Source organism: Dreissena polymorpha, chromosome 10, assembly GCF_020536995.1.
Source record: "Dreissena polymorpha isolate Duluth1 chromosome 10, UMN_Dpol_1.0, whole genome shotgun sequence".
NCBI classification, from domain to species: domain Eukaryota; kingdom Metazoa; phylum Mollusca; class Bivalvia; order Myida; family Dreissenidae; genus Dreissena; species Dreissena polymorpha.
The window spans coordinates 89,023,585-89,039,946 of record NC_068364.1 but is presented as its reverse complement, the minus strand read 5'-3'; the positions used below and the strand labels follow the sequence as shown (position 1 = coordinate 89,039,946).

The following is a 16,362-nucleotide window of genomic DNA, read 5'->3' as shown; positions in this document are numbered from 1 at the left end:
ATCAGTAGGCAATAATACTCTGCTAAGTTTTAAGATGATATCGTATTTATTTTCTTGTTCAATGTACATTTTTCGATCAATATGCGTTTATTTTCAAAACAGGGCTTATGCTTCATAGACCAAAGCAGAATTTTATCTTGAATGGTATGGATATTACATAAATCAAATCCGGAACCTGTAGAAGCAAAAGCTTACTATCTACCACTGCATCATTCATGATTTTTTATTGTGATTTGTATTTTAAGTATAACGGTCACACACATTTTGGCTAAAATGTACCGATACAAAACGCTTTATATTTTACGAATGTGAATGATGATTATCAACAAACGAACGAATATTTAAAGCATGTGTTAAGTCAGAAGTGTTTCATGCTTGTTTGAATTTAACACAGGAATTCTTTTTAAGACTTTTTACGTTTTCATTTTGTCACACTTGTTACATGTCTCTTTAATGATAGTGATTAAATTGACCGCGATTTTAAATAAGATAGTTATCTATGAGCGTGAATATAATTATTATAGTTTAAATATATGATTGTCTCTACAAATATAATTGCATAGACACTTATTTCCGCCACCTAACGACCAAGTTTATGTATCAGTTTGTATACACTTGTAATTTAACTTGCATTAGTTAAAAGTCATCTCCTGCTACTCTTTCTGCGCATCAGTGCCATAATTAACCGCGAATCCTGAGCTCGCGCAGCGCCCCCTAACGTTCGCGTTCTTCGGTTGCGGCCAGCTCAAGCCTCTCTCATTGCGGTGTTAGTTGGATACGATGCAAGAAGGCTATATAATCAAATTGTGCGATATATTGTGTTATCTGTTAAACTCCAGCTTATTTAACGATGGCTAAATTCGAGTGTGTGTGTGCAGTTACAGGTACTGTTAAATGTTATTTTCTTTGTTATTCACGAGGTTAACTAATTTAATGTAATCGTGCTATTAAAATGTCTGGTTTAAACATTGGCAAAAATCATACATTTCATTTTTTCTTTGCGATCATTTTTTTAAGTGCAAACATATTTTAGAATTAATTTAGCAAATTTGCTTGCAGTTCTAAGTGGCTATAATTAAGTGCATCACGCTGTTTTTCAATTATGTATACATAATTTATATCGGATACAGTTATTGACTATACTTATTCCAGCATTGTGCTAAATCTTTGATGAATAAAACCGATACAAACCGTGCTGGTTCATTTCAAAACCAATTCAAAATGAAATACATGTACATTGTAAACTGAATAATTTGAGCCAACGAATTCTATATTTTTCATCTCTATAGATTTGTGTAAATCCATATTTTAACTGGCAATACAATCTAACATAAAATATATATAATAATTTATTTCAGTTATTTTGCTGCAGTCAGTTGTTGGTGGAAAAGGTAGGCCTAAATTATTTACAAAAGTATTGATATAAAGTCAATTTGTGAAAAACAACAATGAAATTATTGGATATGTTAAATGAAATAGTATGAATCACATTTTTTTCGCATTTCAGGATTACAATATTCATTAACGTTCTTCCAAACGTTGAAAATTAAGCTTCATGTATACACTTGTCACGATTTGCGTAGGGTATGCTACAACATTACGGTCTATTACATTTCATTTTCAAGATTATCCTAAGCACGAGTGTGCTGTGTTACCTGCTGCGGTAAAATAGATTATCTAAAACGTTATACAATTAAGCTAATCTTAAAAGGCTGGTTAGGTAAGCTATTTAAAATGTGAGTTTGTATACAAATTTGTATTTTTTTTTACAAGTACTTAATAAAAAAAATTCACATTCGGTCAATATGTGTTGCTAAAGTGTCCGGTTCGAAAACAGAACCAGAAATTCGTGCATTAATACATTTAAGGAGACATTATAAAAAACACTTTGATCTACGCTTGTTAAATCCATGCTTGTGTATCCAGAAAAAGTCCACGCCAATTTAGAAATATAATTGTTTATAGGACAATGAACTCATGGGTCAATTTCTATTTGTTTATTTGTTTATTTTATGTTTCAAATTAAGCACGTGTACGGTTGTAACACTACGAACTATGTTTATGTCGGATATCAGGTAGGGTTTAAAGCGAGATTATACGATTTTTTTATATGTGTTAAATTGTAATAAATTGATAAAATATGTTACAGAAAAACTAAATAGGCAAGACAAATAATACATTGAAGACGAATTTCATAAAATGCAGAAAAGACAAATTAGCGCCCCGAGCCGATTGTGACAAAGATATTTCGTACATATTTTCCTACAATAACCGAAGCATTCGTCTTTTTAGTTAGTTTTCGTGTGTCGTAGATATCGATGCAGGAATCTTAAATGAACCGTAAAACTAAATTTAGATTAACATCGTACATGCATGATTTACATGCTGGCGAATTCGACTGTACAGACATTTTCGATTTCAGAATTAAATATCTGGCTTTTTTCGCATTTTCGACACATGTTCTTCTTAACTTTTATTTTAGTTTATATTGAAATAAATGTTTAATAACACATTTTATATAAATTAATACATATTTGACAAAATCTTATAATCTTGCTTTAAGCTGTGAGGTAAGCTCCATTGGACAAAACCTATTTGAAGAAAAACAAATAACAGCCTGTCTTAAGTGTGGACCATTTTCTTTTAAGTATGCTTGCTTCTTTCTTAAACATCTCCGTTTTGCATGTATATTTGATTGAATCGATGTAATGGAACTTAAATAAAAACTCTAGTATTAATTTTAATTTTAATTATGTAGTTGTTGTTTTTATGGGGACGGTCAAATGTCGTTGTAAATGCTGTTTAGAATTAACTTAGAAACACACTTTGTTTAGACGTGAATGTTGTTTAATCGGCCTCGCAAATACACGTTAAATCGGAATTACGCGAAGTTTTGATACGTTTTCACTCAAAGGTTTTCCAAAGTGAAACATATCTTTACCGCAATGCCTTTTAGAAAACATCGTAGCAAAAACGATTAAATTGCTTTATGTTCATTTTTAAAACGAACCGGGAAGTGGAGTCGTGCTATAAAGGACATCTAGCATGATTTGTTATAGTGGGTCGAATATTTCTGTCAGTAAAACATAAATCACGCATGCTGTTAAAGGGATCTTTTCACGTTTTGGTAAATTGACAAAATTAAAAAAAGTTGTTAGATTCGCAAGTTTTCGTTTAAGTAATGATATTTGTGAGGAAACAGTTATACTGAACATGTACATGTACATGTACATGTCTAATATATCCATTATATGCATGTTTTGACGATTTCGAAACCTGAAAATTATAAATTGTTGCAACGCGTAAAGATTGAATAATTTGGAGAGTTCTGTTGTTGTTTAATTTTGTGAAACTACAAAGATTGCTTATATAAACTATAAAAAACGTATCTCATACTTACTTGGCAGGATGGCCGAGCGGTCTTATTAGTTTTTACTTCACGACTCCGGGGGTAACTGGTTCGAGCCCTGCTGCGGGCTACTTTTTTTTCTTTTTTTTAATTTTATTGTTGATGTTTTACTGGAGCTTTTTAGATCCAATGTTTACATTTATCAAAATAAAGCATTTAACGACAAACTTAAAAAAAAACATCTGTGAAAAGGCCCCTATAACACGTTTGTTTACTTTATCTATCTTTGTTTTAAACCAGATCCATCAGTATCGATATTGGGAAAACTTCGTCACGCATATGTAATTCAGTGGAGTTTTTAGATTCAGTCATAAGCGTTGTATTTGTGAGCAATCATTAAACATAATTATTGAGGAAGCAAGTCATCAAAGTCACAATGTGAGTTTTTCATCAAGGCACTGCCCGGATGAGAAGATGATGTAACATTATATGTAACGAAATAATGTTGCAGTTTGGCGAGTAGAAACGCACTTTTGTTGACATTTTTTACACCTTCAAACGCAAAACATGTTTTATTTTATGATGATGCAGACAACTTATTTGACAACGAAATAACGGCAAAGACATTGCCAAGTCATGATTGCATTTGACAAAATTAAGGTTGGGTGTGCAAATAAATTCGTTGCCCGGGATACACCAATACTACATGTTTGATATTACAGCAATATAAGTAGTGCTGGTTTCAATCATAAAATACACATAACTCTACTAATTGTTTTTTATTTTCAAATAACGAAACAAAGGTTTTGGCGATATGTTTTATATTTGATATACGCCAGATAACCCTTACTGCAATATGAAGCCGGATAGATTGTATATAAACTCAAAGTAAGGCCAAACAAGTGAAATCATTGTCAACATGTAAACACATTGTTCGTTATTTGGCTTTTTCAGAATGCTTGGATGACGTTAAGGCAAACTGCGAGATGATGGTCTCTATGTTTAGCATATGTACTGTTAATATTCAAAATGCCGCTAAGCTCTGTCCGAAAACCTGTAACATGTGTCATGGTAAGTATAGTTGTATAATCCCTATAAGAATTACGTCTGTAATTTGTTGTCGAAAATGCTACACATTGAAATGGATAACAGTTTTCTTTGCATAGCATGTTTTTATGACAACTGTTTTGTACATACGGATCTTGAAAATAACGCGACATGGTATATTTGATTTGTAAAAATAATCTGTAGTTAAACCTTTCAAAAGTATTAACACAATGCAAATCGCAAGAAATGTGTACCCATCTTAAAATATATCGTTTGATATCTAATATATTGCATTCTAATGACATAAACATTTATAAGGCAACTGGGCAGATTGGTCGAGCTGGTCGGGATGCACTGTCACATGTGGCAGCTCAAATCAGACCAGAACAAGGACGTGCACGAACCCCCCGCCACCCAACAACGATACATCTTGTGAAGGGGCATCGGAAGAGTATAAGTCATGTTTGAACGATCCATGTCCGGGTAAACTTGCATATTTTAATAACTTATTTAACATTATAATAAAGCTATGCTCAAATAAATATTAAATTAATATTTTATAGTTGACACTTACTATAATGCTTTGGTATAGAATAACTAAAATCACAAATGCTATCTTAGTAAACGTTTAAAACGGGTCTTGTCTATGTAAAGCTATAGTTTCATCTGTGTCTGCTTGAGCTGAAACTAAATCAAATACGCCACATACGCTACACGGATTGTCCAACCTTCATGACGCTTGATGAGGACATTTTGTTTAGTAATTCACGAGTTTATTCACAACTTATGTCTTAGCTTTTTCTGGGATGTTTGGAAAAGGTAACAAACGCTTATTTAAATTTACTGTATAGTGCATGCACAACATTTTATTATGTTTGAAATATCCTTCCATTACACACTTGTGTGGTAATTCGAAAATGAAAATTTAAAACGACCCATATTCAACCAACACACATGTGTTTCCATAAGCATGTCTTATGTGTTGCTTGTATTCTCTGGCGGCTGATAAAGGTAAAAAAATAATGGTAATACAACTGGTACTACAGCAGTGTTGTTCTCAATTACCTAAAGCACTATTGTCGTTCAAGCAAACACTCGTGTGGGGACGGTTTACCTGGGATAATGTTTATTTATACATTTGTATTAATACAAAGACATGTATCAATACTTACTGTACAAATTCAAAACTATTTCAAATAAACCACCTAGGACGCACCCATGTTGTTTATTAAAACACTTTTCTCTAAAGGTGACCGTTCAAACTCGTATCAACTCGTATTTTAAATACTTATCCGCGCGTTCTTCCAAACGATATATTTTAGTGTACAGCTGACTTACTCGTTATGTGTATATCGTATCGCATCGCGGTCATGTTAAATATTTTAGACAAGTAAATTGAAGTATGCTTGTTAAATTAAAAAACAATAATTTATATCATGTTAAACAAAAATATATTTCTTAAAACGATATACGGCATTGCTATTTAGTTTTCGTTGGTTTAAATCGATCGTCACGTAATTCAATAAGATCAAAAAGTTATGGAAAATGTCGGGGATGTTTTTTTCTGAAAAGTTATTGGCGAATTATATATTCATACATTTAAATACGGACGAGCGAAGATTACAATCTTATCGAAGACCCTAGAGAACGTAGACGCCAAACGAAGGCTTGCATTTGTGAAAACAAGCTTTGAGATTTGGATGTTGTGTGTCAATTAATTTTATTTATCGCCTTGTCCAGCACAAAAGGTGAGTTATACAGATATTAATTACAATGTGTTCATCCAATCTAAATGTTCTTGTGTATGGCGGTGTTGGTGGATCCATATCGGTATATGGTATTTTAAGTTGCAAATGCATAGTTTACATTGAATGCGTTTCTTAGAAGACCTGGGCGTAAATGTAATTTATTATCCGATGACATTTCGACAATAGTGCCGTTAGTTATTCTTGCATCAAGGCCGATACCGACATGTATACTCGTATAAGTTGAAGGATGAATAGTGTCTTTGTGTCGCATGAACAAAACTACAAGAAAATAGTGGGGATTTCCCAACAGCAGTCGTTCTTTACGCTAAACTACACAACAATGATAGTCATAAAATGTATTAATGGTTTACTTTAACACTTTTTGAAGCGAATGATAAACTTGTTCTATGTTGATAAGTTAAGGCATTTGCATAAATGCAAACTGTTTTGTTATTTATTCGGGTGCAACAACGGGAAATGTCTAGACAATTTTATTGGCCTCTGATTTAGGTAAATCAATGTGAAACCCTGGGTTGAACAGGTACAGACATGTAAGCTCTATTGCATCGAAAGCCTTAAGATTATCGAAGCGCTCTCGAGTCCGTTTCTTGAGTGGAGTATGTACTAGCTGTCTTCGATGTAACTTAAAAAACGCTCCCACCGTGGAGCGCTACGTAGCACGTAATATCTCGCCGCTAAGCGAACATTTTATCAACTACCCCGAGGCGACCTCATGTTGAGGTTGCAAATATCTTTCAAGTGTCTGCATAAACATGTGAGCATTTTTTGGCGTCATATTACAGCATCAGAATCAATATATATCAATAAAGACAGGTGAATCAATAGCAGTTAATATAATAATTATTGAGTGGCAGTAGAATAGGCAAATTTATACTTACTTGGGCACTGACAGTATACGTATATGGACGGAGAAGTAGATTTAAACATGCTAGACATAAAGTCAGTGACATTAGAAGTTGCTGTTAATGTATCAAGTGATTGCAGATATGAATTCGGTCAAAGCCGAATCTCGCAAGAGTAAATAGTCTGAATTTGCGATAACAATACGTCTAACCGCAGACAAATACATACCTGGTAGACGTAGTAAGTAGTATAAAAAGTAATAAGTTCTACAGATGCAAAACTAAGAAAATATAATCTAAAATCATGTAACACAACAACGTGTCAGTGGTAATGTTAGTGTTATATAATGAACAGTGGCATATACATGTATTGCTGTTCATAGTCAACGGCGGGTGGTCAATATGGAGCGCTTTTGGGATCTGTGACGTCACATGTGGCAACGGAACAATGACGAGGACCAGACAGTGTAACAACCCAAGACCTCTCAATGGAGGAGAGGATTGTCAGGGTCATTCACAAAACAATGCAGACTGTCTTCTCAACAGATGTCCAAGTAAGGCGAATCTAAAGGTCGTCCGATGAGTCAATACGACATACACAACTTCACAAAGACTATCTTATACATTGCATGTATTTGTTTTAAACTTACCATTCACTTAACATCTTAGTTTGTGTCAAGATGAAATGAATCACATTGTACATACTTCATATAAGTATCAAATATGAGGCTTTTGGTGTAACTCATTGAATGCTAAAAGGGTTATGTTATATATAGCCCATGGTGCTTGGACCGCGTGGAATGAATGGGGGTCGTGCAGTGTAACGTGCGGAGTGGGTTTGAGGAGACGTGACCGAGCTTGTGATAATCCCAGGCCATCAAGTGACGGAAACCATTGCTTTGGAGACAACATCAACTACGAGATCTGCTCAAAGCCAGTTTGTGCAAGTAAATAACAATTTGTTTTCCAAAAGACAGTTTAAAGTAAACGCATATTTTAGTTATTTTGCATCTTTGTCATTGCATGGCGGACGCTTTAGTGAACTAAATATATGAAGCCATACTTAACAAATTGTTCGTTTGGGATATAACGATCAACTCTCCCTTATTGCGCCGGCCAATATTTGTATTTGCGTCCGTACTTGTATGTTTTTGCCCTCGATTTCACTATAGGCAGCTGTTTTACTTTATGACGATCTTGCGGTGCTCCTCGATTAACTGTTATCAAGCGAGTAAAATATATTTAGCTGCGTCTGTCTTATAAGAAAATAATACGGAAACTTTATATCTTCCTTTGCCACTTTTATTTGCAACCTTTAATGAAATGCAAATATATTATATAAATTCACGGTGTATGTATCGTTTATCCTTGACAAATTAATAACACAGATTCATTTTAGGCAACAATTTAGTTCAACATGATTTGTGACATAAAACTGGTGTAATGTTTACCATGCACCGCGCAGAATCTGTTGTGTAACGGGACTGCGGTTAACCTATTACACGTATTCTAGATGATGGGAAGCCACATGCAATGTCAAATTCAAAGACGTTGTTTCCACTAAGACTTTAGAAGGGGGATTGTGATATATTCCTCCTCATTGTATTATTGTTTTCAACACACATCGACTGACGTTATAGCGTGCATTTTGGCATACAAATTCAGGCAAAAACATTTTTGTCAAACATCAAAAATGAGAAAGAAATAAACATTAAGCAATACCACTTACAACCATAATCAAGTGTGTTACATGTTGCAATTTAATAAAATATATACACGTATTTATTACTAATATAATTTCCGTTGTGCAGTACATTCGCAATTGTTCTATTCAGTCCCAAAATATCTGGGTTAAAGCCATATTCAATCGAAACTAAAACACTAACCTGATATGAAGTTGGTCGGGTTATTCCAAGCATTTTCTACGGAAGGCCTGACAGTCATATTAGCCTATTCTTACCCCTTGTAGCACTCTTTAATGTCATTATATCGAATAACGTACATTAGTGCTCAAACGGGTACCCGAAAAAATCTGAATCCGTGGGTCAAATAAATACCCGCGAATCAGGGTCAAAGTTTCTGCGAACGATACCGGTTCGGGTCGCAAGCTACGAAGTACAAGATTACATGTAGAACGTGTAGTCAAACCATCTCTTTTAAACAAGTGAAGTAAAATCACTACCTTTTATCTGTTTAAGCAGTTTTGTTATTACAAATACCGGGTAAGCATAAATGAATAGAAGTGACGCACCAAAAGCATAAATGTCGAGTTTAATTTGTTATTCAGATTCCAAAATAGTCACGTTAAAAACCGAAATTTGTATTTTAAAATATATTGACTTCAAAGTAAAAAAATGCAGTTAGAGCTTACAGTGAAAATTATTTTGGCTTCTCTCCTCAAAATAAGACAAGCTTTTTTTTTGCTTGACAGGTTGTTTTTCCTGTGCAAGCACTTTTGATCGCTACTCCAAGTAATACTTACGTTTGCTGATTAATTCAACAACGTTGTGTAAACTTAATTAATTTGTTTATGCAGTTCAGTTTTTTATTCATAATTAAATAAATCAAAACAATAAAAATTATGACATTCTAAACATTATACTTGACAAACCGTTGAATATTGAAGAAATCTTAAACATGCTATGACAGTAAATGTAGTTTTATTTTAAGTATTATCTGACCCGACCCGAATTTTATCGGGTATTTTAATTTTGAGCAGCCGACCCGACCCGAAGAATATTTTTTACCCGTGTGAGCCCTAACATACATGTAATACATGTTTTCATATTTTTAAAAATAAATAATAGAAACACACCCGAGGAAGATAAATATATATGTAAACTTAAAACAAACATACAATGGGTGTAAGCAACTTAAATTTAATGGAAATTTATGATCAAATAAACTAGTTACCATATTAACCAACTGAAATAAACAATTATTGTGTTGTATAGCCACGAGCTTCTGTTTATCACTCTATAAATGAACTCATATGTTCGAAAAGTAAAACCCGACTGATGTCCTTATCTAACTTTTTCCTTAACTAAGCCTGCATGTTGCTTTTTTAATTAAAAGGTGCATTGTTATATTTTACGAGAGTTGTCCGCTTGAGCTTCATAACATTAACCATCGTACGAAATGTATTGATAATAAGAATAATGACGATTTATAACTATTAAGATAAATTGTATGTTATCAATTGGAAATGTCATTTTTTTCTATAATTACTAGTCTTACATGCCATGCCAATGAAGTAAACATAACCATTATATAAGTCAATTTTATTTTAATGTTGTTTTTAAGCTTGGACAGCTTGGGGATCCTGGAGCTCTTGTTCTGACACCTGTGGTTATGGCCTAAGGGAGCGCTATAGGAACTGCAGTGCAACGTCTGACATGCAGAATTTCTGTGTTGGGTCTGATGTTCAAAATGTGATGTGCAAAACATCATGTAATGAAAACAGATGTAAGTATATTCAAACACAGAATGATCCAACAATGTTATGCTCGAATCCAGAGTTCATGTTGTCAAGTACTTATTACCGATTATTTAGTTAGCGGTAATTATTTAAAACATGTTACGGACACTTATAAACTTTATTTGAAAAGTTCCCAAGTAAAACAAACCTTCTATTATCTCGTATATTTTAATTTTTAAAAGCATTTATTATATAAAAGTCAGTTTCTGCAATCAGATTTTTTAACCGTACATTGATGTCAGAGATGAGAGACGGTGTTAAGTTTACCATGCATCGCGCAGAATCTGAATTATGTCTCTTTGTTGTTTTGGTTGTGTAACAGGACTGCGTTTATCCTATTACACGTATTCTAGATAGTGGGAAGTCACATGCAATGTCAATTTCATAGACGTTGTTTCCGCTAAGACTTAAAATATTCTACCTTATAGGCATGGAATTAAATCAAGAACAGGTATTAAAGTTAATAAAATCAATAATATTTCTTTTAAGTATTTAGGATCACAGTGCTTGGGCAAGACTGTTAAATGTTAAACGTATCCCTTTAACTCACGATTTAACGTGTCTATCATTGTAAAATTGCTAGCGCTTATGAAATCAAAATTGAACGAAGCTATACAAGCGCAAAGACACTAATTACCGATTCTGTAGCAGTGTTGAATAGAGAACTTCATCGATCATAGCTGAAATGAAATATTAAATGCACTCCTGAAAGCTTTGTAGTCATTTTTCAATATCTACAGTGGAATATAAATAAAGTTCTTAAGACCCGTCTAATGTCGTTAGTATGTTCGAAGCATAGTTAAGCCTGGTCAATCCTTTTTTCCACTAGTAGCTCTTTGCGGATACATTTTTTATCATCTTTGCGGATACATGAATTTTACTCATCTTTGCGCATACATTGATTTACTCACAGTCTTTACGCTCACTTTAATTGTTTTACCGTTCTATGTCATTCAATAGTTTATTTTCTGGTTCTTTAAATAACATGCCAGTACAAGTTGGATTATGAAAATGCTGTCAAATATCTTTCCCAAATTATTTTTGGATTAAATATCGGAACATATTACGTGTTTGTGTAGTTTCGTAAACAGTGTTTCCTTAAGATATATAATTAATAACACAACTAGAACTCTGGGAATTTAAATACATAGAGGATATTTGTTGGATTCAGTTATGACGTGATCATAGAAAATATATTTTTTCACTCGTGGCTGCGCCATTCTTGAAAATATTATTTTCTATGATCACTCGTGAATTAAAATCGATATTCCACCAAATCAACAAATTTAAATTTTTATTTTAAGCTTTTTTCATCGTTTATTTACATTGTAAACAAATTTAACTGGAGAACTTCGCTGGAACAATGACGTCATTTCGTAAAAAAATGACGTCATTTTACAGTAAAGCTGAAAAATATCGATTATTTTCACTGTTATTTTTCACTATTTGAAACAGTGATATATCAGTTTTAATTCACTGATAGTTCTCTATTAACCACATGAAAGCAAAAAATACAAAGAGCTATTTCCGTAAACGCGCGCAAAAGTACGAGCCAATTACTGCCGTCATCACAACTCTGAAAACTGGTTTATAACGTTATTCGTTTGATTAATTGTGCATACAAATTTCAATAATAATAGTAAATATAGTCTCAGACGTCTTCATGCAGGAATTGCATGGCTTAATAAAAGACTATTGGCACGCATTTGTCTCTTGTTAATGTTTTTACAGTATCTTTATGACTATATAGAAATGCTTATTAAGTTTTCGTAAAATCTGCTTATATTTGCAACTATTTATTCTATCAACTCAGCATACCTAAAAACAAGCGTTTTTTTTATAACGCCAAATTCAAGTTATAAATTGTGGCTTCGTTAGATCATTATTTTTGTTAGTTTTTGTTATAAATAGATTGATAGATCTAGATTTTTTTAATATACTTTAATATGCATCGTATATTACATAGATCTTATGTGTTTAAATCTATATTTATTGAGTTAAATTGTGTTAAGATAGCTTTATTTTCAAAACTAACATGATTCAAAACAAAAATTCGGTAATAGATTCCCCAACCATTTTGAGTGATTGTATTACCGAACACCTTTATTACTTCAACATTATACCTAATCGAATGTTATTTACGTCCTAAAATTCCGCAAAATAACATGTGATGTCATTGTTTTTAAAAAAAATCTAATAAATATAAGCAACAACACACAATATACTCTTATGAACATGGAGCGTCAAAATTAAGATCGCCGTAAAAAACTGACAACGAAACAGCGATATTTAATCAATGTCATAAAATTCGATAAAAACTTACTTGTGTACTCGCTGTAGAGGTCAAAGAGAAAAGAAAGATAATTACGTCACAAAAAATGACGTAATCGGCGTTGTAACATTTCAAGCAGCTTGATAATAGCGATAATTGTAAAGTGTTCGGTATAAGATGCACGTTCGGCATTAGATGCCACCACTCTAATATCATTCCATTCGCTTGTACAGTACACTCTCCTCGTATGTAAACTTAAATTATATATTTCATGACTGTTTATTTTCAGATCAGCTAGTGATTCCACAGGTACATTTCTTCGTCCGACTTGCTGAAAATCCATTGACACTATCGCCTGGACAGAATATTATCTTCAAAAATGCGCAAATCAACGAAGGTCAAGGTTATGACGTGGCATCTGGGAAATTTACTGTCTCCGTCCCTGGGTTGTATGCCTTCGCAGTTCAGTACTGCGTTAAGGCGAACCAAGCTGGTTACATTGATATTGTTAAGCAAGGCACCATTCTGCAAAGATCACTTTCTCAAGAAATAAACAGTGCTGCAAGTTATAACTATCGTTGCATGTCCATGCAGGCGTTCACCAGGGCTGCTATATCCGATCAGATCTGGGTAAAATCAGGAACCTGGAGCAGCAGTTATCTCTATGACAATGACAACATGTTCACATCGTTTTCGGGTGTGTTAATTCATGTGTAATATTCAAGCGGTCCATACTTTTCATCGTGCTGAAATGTATGCATGAAACGAAAATGCTGGTATTTTTTTACATAAAACGGTACTGATCTTTATGCTTAACACCATAACATACCGATATTTGATACAATTCATTACAAGGACAAGGGAATAGTGTGACATTTTGACATGGGTTATGACACAATCTTAATGAAGAAGAGCGCTAACGTTATGAATCCGCGATCAGAAAACATTATTTTTGTTAACTTAAAAAAAGAACTTGTTTTTCTTCTAAACGTTGTATCTGATATATGTTTGTTCGTGTAACAATGTTACAGTAACATACGGAACTTCCTACAAAATTCTTGCATGACTATTAATAAATCACCAGATGTTTACATTTCAAGTACTCACTGGTTTTTCTTTTTTCTGATATTTATCGTTTGAACTGACATGTATTAAGCACATTATTATTTTAAATTTATCTTTATGTTGATCCTCCTGTTAATGTTGGTGGTACTTTAAGTACGTATGTATGGGGTATTTTAAGACATAGTTTAAAAATCTCCACGCAGCGTTGTCGTTTCTTGCTCTCATGAACATTTTTTTTCCTTAGTATTATATTATCAAAAGTAGTATCAATTTATTTCTTTTATATTTTCAAAATAGTGTATAAGTTAAGGTTCATAACAAAAAATAAATTACCCAAATTAAAAAAAGAATGAAATATAACAATTGTAAAATTAGTGTTCCACGTGGCTATGCTCTCATCACGTGAATCGTTATTAGGGCAGGAATTCGATCCAGCTATGCTGGTTCCTGTCAAATCTCTGCGCGGACATCGATAGTTTATGGTATGTTTTTCAACTCTCCATGTCGTATTTTAGTCAGAAACTTGGTTCTGGTACACGACCCATTGACCCTTCATAACATCTCTTATCATAATCATTTCTCGCAGTTGGCTCAAAAATGGCCGTGCAGGATTTCAATAATGAGCTACATTAGTTTAGTAGAATATTGCAATGTGCTGCATTTATTATCATTAGTATTGTTAGTAGTAATAGTAGTAGTAGTAGTAGGAGTAGTAGTAGTAGTGATAGTAGTAGTAGTAGTAGTAGTAGTAGTAGTTGTTGTTGTTGTTGTTGTAGTAGTAGTAGTAGCAGTAATATTATTAATACTATTATTATTATTAATATGATAATTATTATTACAATTTATTATTTATATTATTATTATTATTATAGTTATTACTATTTTCGTTATCATGTATTATTATTATTATTATTATTATTATTATTATTATTATTATAAGTTCGGCTGTTTTCAGACAAAAACCCGAGGTATTGTCATAACCAGCTCGTCATGTCGTCCGCGACCGCCGGCGTCATGCTAAAACTTTTACATTTTGTACTAAAATCAAAGTAGATGCACCTTCTACACGCCACACCCATTTTTGGGTCACTAGGTCAAAGGTCAAGGTCACTGTGACCTCTAAAAACAATATTCTGACAAGCTTTCATTTATTCAAAAATGCACCCGCAGCCGAGCGTTTGAACCCGTTATGCGGTGCTCTTGTTATTATTATTATTATTATTATTATTATTTTAATTATTTTTATTATTTTTATTATTATTATTATTATTATTATTATTATTATTTTAATGTTTGTGCAATAAACAAAGATTATAATTGCATATGAACACGTTTTTAGTAAATGCAATGAGTACAATAGCCAGTAGCCCGTCTATTGAGCCGGTAAAATAGGGATCAACACAGCAGAATGCTCATACAAAGTGTAGACTATCGCTTTTGCTATTGTTGCTGTTTCGTTTGTTTTTTGTTTGTTTGTTTTTCTTTTGTGAGGTTGTTGTTGTTGTTTTTTGTGCGTGTGTGTGGGGGGAGGGGGAGGGGTTAACTAGACTCGGTTGATTAACTTAAGCCTTTAATTTTAAACTTTCAATTGAAATGCTGTTGGTTCAACGTTCTTGAAATATTTTGAAATCTGAATGTATGTACCGTCCATTGAAGTAACGAGATCATGAGCAATTTTGAGTACAACAAGCGTGCAAATACAATTTTCAAAGTTGTTTTCCCTTTATAATTTAGCAACTATTTATTTATTGAATATTTGATACATATTTCAAACTCAACTACTCAAACTTCTATTGATATTAAGAAGTTTTGCATTCCTAAAAGACTTGTTACGTTTTTATATCTTTATTATGAAAATATGCCAGTAGTATAGATGTCTCTAACGCAATAAATAAGAGCGATACTTGAACGAATGCGTATTTATGACGTTCAATACGTGTTGTTATTCTGGATAGGAACACATTGACGTCAAATTAACGTCACTGTCGGGCCGTCACTGGCTGTTCGGCTAAATAAAAATATCTGTCCCAGGCTGATTTTGTCTGTATGAGATAACAATCCATTGGCACGACGTCAAATAAACGAAATAGCGTTTTAATTCAGTCGTTCAAAGAAAAAAAATAAGGCTTAATTATAAAACATAAAGTTTACCAATCAATCAGGATGTTTCATTTAATTTTGTTTTGACGCTTAAACATAATAGCGACAGAAAATATCAATTAATATTATACTAATAATGTAATAATCTAGCTTTATAAAATTATGAAAATATACAAGCGATGACTTTCACAATATATGATGCATATATAGTTAATTCAGACGATATGTGCCTTTTAGATTTACATATTAAGTAATTTCCTTGGCTATCTGTGTGCGAAAATTGTAAAAGTTATATTTTCCAAAACATATCAGTGGACTTTTCACATGAATTGCATTTTTCTCCCAAAATGGCCAAGAAAAGGCATAATGTATCTTAATTGTGTCTATATTTGTTGATAAAAACATTCCAATTTGGTTCATTTTATTGATAAAAAATGCTC

At 32.9% G+C, this 16,362-nt stretch overlaps 1 protein-coding gene across 1 annotated transcript in view; it reads left to right on the top strand.

Annotated features, from left to right (window-relative positions):
• The first annotated feature begins 765 nt into the window (after positions 1-765).
• The window catches only part of LOC127848811 (A disintegrin and metalloproteinase with thrombospondin motifs adt-1-like), a 410,245-nt gene continuing 394,648 nt past the window's right edge, over positions 766-16,362 (top strand). Inside the window, exons 1-7 of the mRNA XM_052381447.1 lie at positions 766-884; positions 1,359-1,391; positions 4,304-4,420; positions 4,715-4,879; positions 7,391-7,561; positions 7,784-7,954; positions 10,311-10,472. Coding sequence (XP_052237407.1) covers positions 851-884; positions 1,359-1,391; positions 4,304-4,420; positions 4,715-4,879; positions 7,391-7,561; positions 7,784-7,954; positions 10,311-10,472 — 853 coding nt within the window. The 5' untranslated portion in view covers positions 766-850. The remainder of the gene's footprint in view (positions 885-1,358; positions 1,392-4,303; positions 4,421-4,714; positions 4,880-7,390; positions 7,562-7,783; positions 7,955-10,310; positions 10,473-16,362) is intronic.